At 38.5% G+C, this 13,329-nt stretch overlaps 1 protein-coding gene across 1 annotated transcript; it reads left to right on the top strand.

The window, feature by feature from the left end:
- The first annotated feature begins 86 nt into the window (after window positions 1-86).
- LOC132176189 (phytochrome B) lies at window positions 87-12,979 on the top strand. Its single transcript, XM_059588329.2, has 4 exons — window positions 87-2,448; window positions 3,323-4,130; window positions 6,496-6,795; window positions 12,279-12,979. The coding sequence occupies exons 1-4, from the start codon at window positions 363-365 to the stop codon at window positions 12,496-12,498; spliced, it is 3,414 nt and encodes a 1,137-aa protein (XP_059444312.2). The 5' UTR covers window positions 87-362; the 3' UTR covers window positions 12,499-12,979.
- The last annotated feature ends 350 nt before the right edge of the window (window positions 12,980-13,329 follow it).

Raw genomic sequence — 13,329 nt, 5'->3', positions numbered from 1 at the left:
TCTCACTTCTCAGTCAAAAAAGAATATAAACCCAACCCAAAGCAATTTTTTTTTTTTTTTTTTTTTTTTTGGGTTTATTTAGCAGGATAATGGAAAGAAAAGGGTATCGTCGAAAAAAGAAGAATAGGAACAGCAACTTGAGCGACACTTTTTACTGAAAACAAAATTGTACGACCAGCTTCCTTTCTGATCAAGACCCAAAATTTCCCATTTCACCCCACTGAGAATCTTGATCCCCAATGCTCATGTGGGTTTCTCCCAAATCGCTCTCTTTCCCACTCGCCACTACCTCCAAACCAAACAAGCAAACAAACACAAAACTGTGAAAGACAACAAGACCCCAACACGCCAACAACCCAGCAATGGCTTCAGGTAGCAGAGGCAACAACAACAACAAAAACAGCAGCAACCAATTAGCTCAGTCCTCGAACACAACGAGCAACATGAAGCCCCACAACGCCGAGTCCTCCATACCCAGAGCCATTGAACAGTACACCGTCGACGCTCGGCTTCACGCCGTGTTCGAACAGTCCGGCGAGTCAGGCAAGTCCTTCGACTACTCTCAGTCCGTTAAAACCACCACACAGTCGGTACCCGAGCAACAAATCACAGCCTACTTGTCCAGAATCCAAAGGGGTGGCCATATCCAACCCTTTGGCTGCATGATTGCCGTGGACGAAGGCACTTGTCGCGTTATCGCTTACAGCGAAAACGCACGCGAGATGCTCGGTCTCTTGCCTCAGTCAGTCCCGAGTCTCGAGAGGCCCGAGATTTTGACAATTGGGATTGATGTGAGGACGCTCTTTACGCCCTCGAGCTCGGTTCTGCTCGAGAAGGCTTTTGGAGCTAGGGAAATCACGTTGTTGAACCCGGTTTGGATTCATTCCAAGAATTCCGGGAACCCCTTTTACGCGATTTTGCATAGGATAGATGTGGGGATTGTGATTGATTTGGAGCCTGCGAGGACAGAGGACCCTGCTCTGTCTATTGCCGGGGCGGTGCAGTCACAGAAGCTAGCTGTGCGGGCGATTTCCCAGCTGCAGTCGCTTCCCGGTGGGGATATCAAGCTCTTGTGTGATACTGTGGTCGAGAGTGTGAAAGAGCTTACTGGGTATGATAGGGTTATGGTTTATAAGTTTCATGAGGATGAGCATGGTGAGGTTGTGGCCGAGAGCAAGAGGCCGGATTTGGAGCCGTACATTGGGTTGCATTATCCGGCCACAGATATTCCTCAGGCTTCGAGGTTTTTGTTTAAGCAGAACAGGGTTAGGATGATTGTGGATTGCCATGCCACGTCAGTTCGGGTGATTCAGGATGAAGGGCTTATGCAGCCTTTGTGCTTGGTTGGCTCCACACTTCGTGCTCCCCATGGTTGTCATGCTCAGTATATGGCCAATATGGGCTCAAATGCCTCATTAGCAATGGCAGTTATTATCAATGGGAACGATGAGGAAGCTGTTGGTGGGCGGAGTGCAATGAGGTTGTGGGGCTTGGTTGTTTGCCACCACACTTCTGCTCGATGCATTCCCTTCCCTCTCCGCTATGCTTGTGAGTTCTTGATGCAGGCGTTTGGACTCCAATTGAATATGGAGTTGCAATTGGCTTCGCAATTGTTGGAGAAACATGTTTTAAGGACGCAGACTCTCTTGTGCGATATGCTTCTTCGTGACTCGCCTCCTGGAATTGTTACTCAAAGTCCTAGCATTATGGACCTTGTCAAGTGTGATGGGGCAGCCCTCTACTATCAGGGGAAGTACTATCCACTGGGTGTCACCCCTACAGAGGCGCAGATAAAGGACATAGTGGAGTGGTTGTTGGCTTTCCATGGAGACTCCACAGGTTTAAGCACAGACAGTTTGGGTGATGCTGGGTACCCTGGAGCAGCCTTGCTCGGAGATGCTGTTTGCGGGATGGCTGTTGCTTATATAACTAAAAGGGATTTTCTATTCTGGTTCCGATCCCACACTGCAAAAGAGATCAAATGGGGTGGTGCCAAGCATCACCCAAAGGACAAGGATGATGGGCAGAGGATGCATCCACGTTCTTCGTTCAAGGCATTTTTGGAAGTGGTAAAAAGCCGCAGCTTGCCATGGGAGAATGCAGAAATGGACGCTATCCACTCTTTGCAGCTTATTCTGCGTGACTCATTTAGGGATGCTGAGGCAAGCAATTCTAAGGCTGTTATAAATGCCCAGCTTGGGGACATGGAATTGCAAGGGATGGATGAGCTCAGCTCAGTTGCGAGAGAAATGGTCAGGTTGATAGAGACTGCAACTGCTCCTATATTTGCTGTTGACGTTGATGGCTGTATAAATGGGTGGAATGCGAAGGTTGCAGAGTTGACTGGGCTCTCTGTAGATGAAGCTATGGGGAAGTCCTTGGTTCATGATCTTGTTTATAAAGAATCTGAAGAAATAGTAGACAAGCTTCTTTATCACGCTTTGGGAGGTAGTCTATTTACATCTAATGTCTTTCTCCCTGCCAATTAAAGAAATTCAATAAGGGGGTGTATTGGCTTCCTGCTTAAATGTTTTGTTCCAGTTCATTTTGTACTGCACAGAGAAAGCCCTGCTAATTAAAACAATCATACAAATTGAGTTCTTTGCCATGGAAAATAGTTGCTAGTATGTTGCATTATATTTTTTTAAAAAAAATTTCATCTGCAGATAATCAAATGCATATTAAAGATTAGATACAAAGCAAGAAGTTACTCGCTTTGACTATGTATACTCTGATTATGTTAACTTGAAGAGTTTGTCCATACACCTCAGCAATTGAGCATTATATGCTAGCCTCTCTTCAACCATTCTCTCCATATGACTAGTTAAAGTTCTAATCTGCCAAAGCGTAGTTATTTCTGATGTTGTGTTAATATATTTGCATTTTATCTTCCTTATATTAGGATATTTGATATTGTCCCTTATGATTATTATATGTAGCTTTGACTAAAAGGTTGAAGAATTTACATTATTTTCTCAATAACAAACCTAGTGGATGCCCTCTCATGTGGTTGCTGATTACTTTGTTAGCCATTGGACATGGACAGTGGCATGAGTGTCAATGTCCAATATAGGTATGTAGTGCCAACACAGTGATTTGAGGAATAGAGTCCTCAACATAATGTTGGTGTTCAGAAATGGTGTCCTGTGCCAAAATAAAAGAGAGGCTAAAGTATTAATAACCTTGATTCATGGGTTGGAAGGTCTGAATCTTATTTTTTTAGCTTGGAAGGGATCTTCTATTTATTGGTACATAGTCTTGGCTTTGAAAGGGAGTTGGTTTTGGTTACATTGTTTATATCACTTTAGTTTAATTAATGCAGGTGAAGAAGATAAGAATGTAGAGATAAAACTGAAGACCTTTGGCCCTGAGAATCCTAAGAACGCTGTATATGTGGTGGTCAATGCTTGCTCCAGCAAGGATTACATGAATAATATAGTTGGAGTTTGTTTTGTTGGTCAGGATGTTACCGGTCAGAAAGTGGTGATGGACAAGTTCATCCACATACAAGGTGATTACAAGGCTATTGTTCACAGTCCCAATCCTTTGATCCCTCCCATATTTGCTTCAGATGAGAACACTTGTTGCTCAGAGTGGAACACTGCCACCGAAAAGCTCACTGGGTGGGCCCGAGGGGACATCATGGGAAAAATGTTGGTTGGAGAGGTTTTTGGCAGTTGCTGTCGGCTGAAGGGTCCAGATGCTTTGACAAAATTCATGATTGTCTTGCACAATGCAATTGGAGGGCAGGACACAGACAAGTTCTCATTTTCCTTCTTTGATCGGAATGGGAAATACGTACAAGCTCTCTTGACAGCAAACAAGAGGGTAAATATGGATGGCCAGATTATTGGTGCCTTCTGCTTCTTGCAGATTGCTAGTCCTGAGCTGCAGCAAGCTCTGAAAGTTCAGCGGCAACAAGAGAAGAAATGTTTTTCAAGAATGAAAGAGTTGGCTTACATTTGCCAGGAAATAAAGAATCCTTTGAATGGTATTCGTTTTACTAACTCGCTTTTGGAGGCTACGGAATTGACCGAAGATCAAAAGCAGTTCCTTGAGACTAGTGCTGCCTGTGAGAAGCAGATGTTGAAGATTATAAAGGATGTTGATCTTGAGAGCGTTGAAGATGGGTGAGTTTTTCTTAAACAAATTATTTTGATTGACGAGTTTTGGATGCCTGTAGCAATATTTTGTCACTTGGCTACTAAACTCTTACTCAAAGTGTGCTTTTTCCATCTCTTGCGTAGGCTTTCGCACTAGTGCGCTCTTCCGTTGCTTGTTTGTTTACAAGTTTATTTCATATACAATGTGAACTAGTCACAAGTTATTGTCATCTCTCTATTGACGCCACCAGGAATCTAAATCTGATGTGTGTTTCAACCAATTATACTACAGCCAGCTTGATATAAGGCACTTCCCTATAATTGTGTCTTTCAGTTAAGTCCAAAAATGTATTAATATGGATGGGTGATAACCTTAACATTTGTGTAGATGTAATACTCTGTGATGTGCAATAGTTTTTTTCTTTTTTTAAAAGCAAGATTATATTGAACATAAAAGAACAAGTACACAATGAGGGGTGGGGGACCCTAACAATCATCCTAGTATAGTCAAAACCCAAAAAAAACATAAAAAGATTGCGAATGAGCCAAATAATTGGTCCTACCCAATGCTTCTTCCCACATATGCGGAGAAAGGGGTCATTGGAAATGGCAGTTTTTAAGGCAGTCCTAGGGATAGGTAGCTTGGAGAGCTCTTACTGCGGCGACAAGAAACCTTGGTAGCCACAGCAAGGAAGATTGCACTAAGATCAACTGGAGCAAAGCCATTGAAGAGGAGCTTCACTTTGATGTCCGACAAGGGAGGTGTCCCGCTATTGATGCTTAGGGGACATTGGATTTGGATCTATCAATCTCCATAGGCAAAAAGGGGGTACCGCTATAGAGAAGCTGATGAGGGAGAGGATGTATGGGAGAGCAAAGAAATTGATGTGTGAAACCAAATTGCGGTGGAGGAGAGCGATGTGGCGTGGTGCAGAGGCCGACGAAGGTGATGGGGTGGCGCGTGGACAAAGATGGAGGCAGTTGGGTAGTAGATCTAACTTCCAAAATACAAAAATAAAGAGAGTGAAAAAGAAGAGAGGGGAGCAAGGTTTGGGGGGAAATGGAGGGAGGAGGCAAAGCTCTTCTATTACGATCCTAAGTCATACATGACTTAAGTGTAATTTTAACTATGTGTATATAAGCTCTTGGGCTCCCTTCCCTTGCAAGCCGGTATTTTAAGGTGAATTTTACTTAAAGTTTGTATCATTTAGTATTAAAGTCAGGCACCGTGTCACGGGTTTAAGTCACAGAGGGGACTTATGGGATAGAGTGGGTCACCGTGGATGTCGATTGTAGAGCTTGGTGGTATATTAAAATATTAAGTGTCCCACATGGCTTGTACAATCTCAATTATGTGTATATAAGCTCTTGGGGACCTTCCTCTTACAAGTAGGCTTTTCAAGGTTGAGTTTTACCAGAGGTTTGTACAATTTTCCCTCCACCTTGAGTACTTACAAGGGAGGGAGAGACCTCTCACTTAGAGGGGAAAAACTCTCACACACAGAGGGAGAGGGGAGAGCTTCTCTCTCTAAAGAGTTAGAATGTTAATTTGCGATAGTTGGAAGATTACAAATTTTGGGCATCTCAAAAAATCTACACGTGGATCTTGGTAAATAATTGTGTATTATCCAAGTAAATTAAATTTTTATCATTCCGTGTCATGCATTGCGGTCTATAACCTTGCTTAAGGAGAGGAAACATTGAGTCTATTTGTTCAAATGTGTAATGGCTTATGGCTTTAAGAATCGCCAACCACATTCTCTAATGTGATTTCTAGTAATAATGGTTGTGTCACCTTGCTTCTCCTTTTCTTTTTCTTTTTCATTGCTAACTTTTTTTTTTTTTCATTGCTAACTTTTAGCTTTATAAAAACATGCTTATGAATTGATCCACCCCAAAGTCATTCTTGTAGATTCTCATTTGGGTTCTTACTTAGTTCAGAAGGTACTTGCTTGAAGTGGTATGTACCATGATGATGTTGTCAATCTAAATCTATTGACTGCGAGTATTACTTGATTGATGTTAACTCATCAAAACTTATTCCGCCTATAGGCTGACTACATGATCTTTTTCTATCATTTGACTTTATGATGCTGTCAATTGTGTGTGTGTGTGTGTATAGTAGGCTTTTCTGCTAGGATTTGTCAAAAGTGGGAAAGTGGCGAAATGTTCGTGTTGAGAGAATAAATAAACATCATTTCCTTTTTTTAAAATTTGCATTATATTTCTGGCCAATTACATATTATAGCTTTTGATTGAAAATAATGTCTTTTATTTTTAACTTGTGTTCATGCATTGCTATCATGCTTAAATTCATACTTGTATTAATATCAAAAGTTCAGCATAATTTTGTTAATGAGAAAACATGACTTAAGTTTCTAATTTCTTTCAGAATAAGTTCATTGGAGCTTGAGAATGTAGAATTCTTACTTGGGAGTGTCATAAATGCTGTTGTTAGCCAAGTAATGATATTGCTGAGGGAAAGAAATTTACAATTGATTCGGGATATTCCAGAAGAAATCAAATCATTGGCCGCTTGTGGTGATCAAGTAAGAATTCAACAGGTGCTTGCCGATTTCTTGTTAAATATGGTGCGTTATGCACCATCTCCAGAAGGTTGGGTAGAGATTCATGTTCGTCCAAGCTTGAAGCAAAATTCTGATGGAATCACACTTTTGCACACAGAATTCAGGTATGTTGACTTGCATTCATTTTGCATTTTTTTCAAAAATATTTTGATGGATTAATACTGATTTATTAAACAGCAACTATGTAAGTTGTCTTACTCTTTATATATATATATATATATATATATATATATATATATATATATATATATATATAATTGAAATGTTTGTCTGTTTGGGAGCAAATAAAATTGTGCTGGTTTTAATAAATGGTCTATGGGATGAGTTGGTTGGTGCTTTGCCAAAAAGAGTGCAAACCCAAGTGTAGGCTATCGCAAGTAATAATTCTCGGTAAGTACGAGGTCGATCCATAGGGAATGGTAAAACACTAGAGTATAATTCTTATTATTGTGAAGAAAAGTAAAAAGATTTGATTTTGGTTTCCACTAAAAAGCAGAGCAATGGAATAAAACCTAAATTAAAAAAAGTAAACCATGAAACTAAGCTAAATAAATTGGTGTTGGAGAAAATTATGGGAAACACTAGGATTTCAAGGATCCACCTAGCATTATATTACATATTCCTGAGACATATAATTATAGCTCAATTAGGTAGAAATTCAATTCTCATAATCAAAAGATAAAGCAATAAAGCACTCTAAAAAAATAAATTAAATTGAATATGGTTTAATCAAGAATTGGATTTTGATAACATGACACAATAAATTAAGCATTTATTATAAATTTGAATCATATCAAATCAAATAGAATAAGCATTTGATATAACGAAAATAATAACAAATCAAAATAAATTTGCTCTCATGAAATTACTTTCAAATTAAAATTATCTCTGACATTCAATTATTGAACTATGAAGAATAACAAATAAAATAGTCTCACAATGCATAATAAAAATACTAGGCTTCACTCCTAGCCCTAGCTAGATATTTAGCCACTCAAGTCTATGAAAATAAATTCCATTGTCAAAGTGCTAAACATTAACAAAATAAAGAGAATAAAATTCGGAGATAAAACACTGAAAGTCTTTGAGTCCCGTTGTCTATCTCCTTTCTTTCTCTTTCTTCTTTCTTCTCTTTTTTTTTTCTTTCTTCATTGTGTTATTTCTCTTCTTTTTCTTTGGTCCCATGTAGGAGGTTTTCTTTGTATTTCTTTTCTTCTTTTCCTTAGTTGACTTGGTCTTGTTTTCTTCTTTTGGATTGCACGTGGGCCATTTTGTTTGGCCATTCAACTTTCTTTCTTTTGTTTAGCTTCTCATGTTTGGGCATTAAAAGTCTCTTTTTCTTTTCATTTTTCATTCCTTGGCTTGGCTAGATAATTATGACAATTCCTACAAAATACAATTTCTTGCATTAGAGTATCTTTTATGGTCAAGATTAATAATTGAACATTTTTCCACAATTGAATCTAAAATGTAGGAATTAAAATAGAACATAGTATGATAATGCTTATTTTAATAGAGAAATAGGCACTTTTAAGCTACTATCAGTTGGTTTGATGAGTCTGTGGGAGAGGCTGTGGTGTATGGGGAGACATTTTAACATAGTTCAGTATCCTTGTGAAAGATCAGGCGACTCTAGACAAACACAAGCGATGGTGAAATTCTCAAAGTTCATTTTTGAGCAGGGACTCATGGATATTCCATTGGTAGGGGGGAAGCTTCACTTGGTCTTATAGTCAGGCTGTTGAAGCATGGTTAAGAATTGATAGATTCTTGCTATCTATGGAGTGGGAGGAATATTTTCCAAATGTGACTCAGAGACGTCTTCCTCGATTATTGTTTGATCATTTTCTGTTGATGTTAGATTGTGGAGTAGGGAGTAGGGGTGGTAGATCTTTTAAGTTTGAAAATATGTGGTTGCAATCAGAAGGTTTTGTAGAGAAGGTCAAGATGTGGTGGGGATCGTATAATTATGAGGGGAATCCTAGTTATGTGTTAGCACAAAAATTGAAAGCATTGAAAATTGATTTGAAGAAATGGAATGAGGAGGTTTTTGGTGATGTAGGGATGCGAAAGAGGGAGATGGTGGAGGGTCTTTGTGCGTTGGATCTACTTGTTGAAGAGAGATCATTAACCGAAGATGAAAGAATTAAGAAAGAAGATTATTCTAGAGAATTGGAGCAAAGTATCTATCTTGAAGAAGTGAGTTGGAGACAAAAGTCAAGGGCTCTTAGGTTGGGAGAGGGAGAGAACAATTCAAAGTTTTTTCATCGTTCGGAAAATTCACATAGGGGAAATAATTCGGTTGAATCCTTAGTGTTTGATGGGAATATGACTGATGATTCAGTAGTAATAAAGGATCACATAGTGAACTTCTTTAAACAATTATATTCTAAACGGTTTATGTGGCGGCCAAAGATGGATGACCTTTCATTTCTTTCCATTGATGATGGGGGGAGAACTTGGATGGAAATAGAATTTGAGGAAAGTGAAGTGATGGAGGTGGTGAGAAACTTTAATGGAGATAAGGCGCTAGGACCTGATGGATTTTCTATGTTTTTTTTCCAAAAATGTTGGGAGGTTTTAAAAGAGGACATTATGGTGGTGTTGAAGGAGTTCCTTAGACATGGAAGATTCGAGAAGAGTTTTAATGCTACGTTTGTTTCTCTTATTCCAAAGAAAGCTAGGGCGGTGGAGATTAAATATTTTCATCCTATCAGCTTCGTGGGTGGGGTTAACAAAATTATTTCAAATGTTCTAGCAAATAGGTTGAAGTTGATATTGGGGAAGATTGTCTCAATTTCTTAGAATGCGTTTATTAGAGGTAAACAAATTATAGATTATGTTTTGGTGGCGAATGAATGTTTGGATAGTCGACTTTGCTCTGGGGAACTAGGTATTTTATGTAAATTGGATTTGGAGAAGGCCTATGGTCACTTTAATTGGGAGTTTCTATTATATTTATTGATTGATGCATCTTTGGGGAGAGATTGCAAGGTTGGATAGCTCATTGCATTTCTTCGATTTGGTTTTCCATTCTCATTAATGGTGCGCCCTCTGGTTTTTTTAGTAGTTCACGTGGTTTAAGACAGGGGGTCCATTGTCTCCACTTTTGTTTGTGAGTATTAAATATGGTAGTATAAGGGGAGATTGGTGTCCTAAGGAGGTTGGGGGGCTCTATGGCGTGGGAGTGTGGAAATGTATAAGGTGGGGTTGGGATGGTTTTGCTCAATATGTGAGATATAAGGTAGGAGATGGATCTCATGTGCTGTTTTGGCATGATGTTTGGTGTGGGGAGCAACCTTTAAAGGTCTCATTTCCGTAATTATTCACTATCGCTTGTGGCAAGGATGCGTGGGTGGCGGATAATATGCAGCTCCAGAATGGAAACATTCATTGGAATATTATATTTACTAGACCGGTGCATGATTGGGAGGTGGAAGTGGTTTTGGGGTTCTTTGAGTTGTATTCTCAAAGAGTAAGGCATGGAGGTGAAAATACAATTTGCTGCATTCCATCTAAAAGGAAAACCTTTGAAGTTAGGTTGTATTATCAGGTATTATCGGATAATGTAAGGTCCAATCTCCCTTGGAAGAGTATTTGGAAAGTTAAGGCTCCCTCGAGAGTAGCGATCTTTGTTTGGACGGTGGTTTTAGGGAATGCCTCAACTTTGGCTAATTTATGAAAGATGAATTTTATTGTGATGGAGTGGTGTTGTATGTGTAAGAAGTGTAGGGAGTCTATTGATCAGTTATTCTTTCATTGTGAATTTGCAACTGAATTGTGGAGTGCGCTTCTTCAGCTGTTTGGTGTTGATTGGGTTATGGCTATAAGGGTGAGTGATTTGTTGGGAAGTTGTAGGGGACAATTGGGAAATCGTCATGCTTTGCAAATCTGACAGTTGGCTCCTTTGTGTTTAATATGGTGTCTTTGGCGGGAGCGGAACACAAGGAGTTTTGAAGATTATGTGAGTGGTTTACTAGAGATAAAGAAGATGATGCTACAATCCCTGTATACATGGAAAGTGGCCTGGAATAATTTGAATGTCTCTAATTTTTCTGAGTTTTTGGAGTTGTGTTCTTATTTTTCTATAATTTAGGGATTCTTATACTTCTCGTGTTCTAGGGTTGCATCCCTTTGCGTTTTAAATGAATATACATCTACTTATGAAAAAAAAATGGTTTTCTTGATTTGTTCACTCCTTTTGTCTCCCACTGTCATTCAGCATTCCTTAGAATCAATTTAGTGAGGCATACTCAGGTTGTGGATCATTATTTGTGTTCTATGAATCTTTCTTACAAAAAGAGCACCAGTCCTGTCAATTTATCTTTGCTTTAAATCTACCAGAAGTTGGGCACTGATTCAGCCAAGTTGAGCATTCAATCAGAACTGAAGTGGTTGACTCATAATGTGAGTTGGGCAAAATCATTTGAATACCACTTATTATGTAAGTCGTCAACTTATCCAAAAACATGATGTTTTATAGCGGGATTTTTTGCATGTAATATCCCCACCCACCCCCCTAACCCTCACCCTGAAGAAAAAAACAAAAATCGTGTTATCATGGCAGGGTTATTAATATTATCTCGCTGGTCTGATAAGCTTAGAGGTCCTCCGAGGCTTGCGCACACTATCACATCGTTCTTTAGATCTGTGTCATCAACAGCTTGTCTTCATGGCTTCTTAGAGCAGCTAATAAAGATGAGGATGTTTTGGTGGAATCTTTAAGCCTGTTTCAGTTCTTGTGATTTCATATATCAGCAATAATTTTTCCATGCATGTGGCTTGATTTATTATAGATTGTTTTCCATGACTTTCAAAAGAGGGCTTGGACTTACCTAATCTGCCAACACTGATATCCTACCAAATTCTTTAGGGTTGGCCTTTAATTTGACCTAACCAGCCAGAGTTGCATACCTGATATAGGAAGTTCTTTTTTTTTGGCAGAATTTATTATATAGATTTCTTAGAGAAACAAATAATAATTGAGCTTCAAGCAAGTTGATTACTTGATATTGGGTGAACAAACTTGGATGGGCATATATGTACTTATGATTCCTCTGTACTTTATGTTGGCATAGCCCAACTTACATATCTGCTTTGTATTTACTTTTTGATTTATGAATTCTTTATTGGCAATTTATTTTGTAAGAAAAGAATATATATGGAAGTAATTGGTTATTATTGCAACTTCTCTTCCTTCTTACTCTCAAGTTTTTATATTAAATATAAAAACATTGCAAAGTTTTATATTAGAATAATGAAAATTGGTTCTTGGACATTAAGTGTTTGAAACTTGAAACAACGGCTCAGAGAATGTATAACCTTTGCGAGAAGAGTTAAAAGTGTAGAACAGACAAATAGTGAGAGTTGTGAAAGAAAAAAAAAGGAGGAAAATAATTAAAAAGGAAATGAGATCCTAAGTTACATGGAGTAATTAAGTTATCTTTTAGCCTTCTCTGTCAAGGGTAAAGACATATTTCACCTTCTCTTGATTTTGTTTTTGGTAAAGATGCCTTTCAAATGGCAATGAAGTTTATGTAATTGTTTGCTTTCCACTTAACTAATATTGCTGATGTTACTTGTGAAGGATGGTATGCCCTGGTGAAGGTCTCCCTCCTGAATTGGTTCAGGACATGTTCCATGGCAGCCGATGGACGACTCAGGAAGGCCTGGGGCTGAGCATGTGCAGGAAAATTCTAAAGCGCATGAATGGTGAAGTCCAATATATCAGAGAGTCAGAAAGATGTTATTTCTTAGTTGTTATTGAACTTCCCATGCCTCGGACAGACTCAAAGACTGTTGACTAGGTTGTCAGGATCATTAGAGAGGCCCAAAACTTGAAAGCTTTCTCAGATACTTCTTCTTCTGGCATATACCCTTTTTGATGGCTCGCATAAACCAGCACTTAGGAGGCTTACACTTGCAGCAAAGCCACTTGATCCAGTTGATTGGTATTCAATAAAAGATTGAGAGCATTTAGAATGTTAGATCCACCTTGCTGTTGGGCAAAAGGATCAGCAACCTACTAATATAAGGCAAGTGGGTGCCATTTGAGATTGTTATTGAAGATTTTCACTGATCATGAGAAGCAGTTGCCGTTGTGGACTTGGTTGGATTGACTCGCATATTTCTCCTTCCATAAGCATGTGTTGTACTTATTGTTTGTACTATATACATATAAATATATGTATTCGAGTTCCCAAAATAAATGTAAAATATTATCCTCTGCTTCAGGCGGCAATTGTTCTGTGTAATAAAGCCAATAGTCGTGTTATAATTGTTGAGTTTTATGTAATATGTTGGTTTTTGAACTTGGTTTGGAGCAGCATGCCAGCAAGGTTTTAATATCTTTCTGGGAAGAAGTTTTGATACCAAACTGATGTTTATCAAAATGAATGTAAAACAAAAGATCACGATGTAGGAGAATCTAACATGAATTTGTTTTGGGGTTTAGGATATGTGAATGTGTGATTTTTTAGGGGTGAAAAGGCAGTTAGTAAAATTCATAAATCGCTTAGGCATTTAACTGGCGGTTAGCAATTAATAGCCTCAATAACTGTTAATAGTTTTTTTTATTATTATTTCAAAAAAAAAAAAAAAAAAAAAAAAAAAAAAAAAAACCAAAACTACGTGGTTTA

This window comes from Corylus avellana, chromosome 2 (genome assembly GCF_965113065.1).
Source record: "Corylus avellana chromosome 2, dhCorAvel1.hap1.2, whole genome shotgun sequence".
NCBI classification, from domain to species: domain Eukaryota; kingdom Viridiplantae; phylum Streptophyta; class Magnoliopsida; order Fagales; family Betulaceae; genus Corylus; species Corylus avellana.
This window is presented reverse-complemented; position numbering and strand designations above follow the sequence as displayed.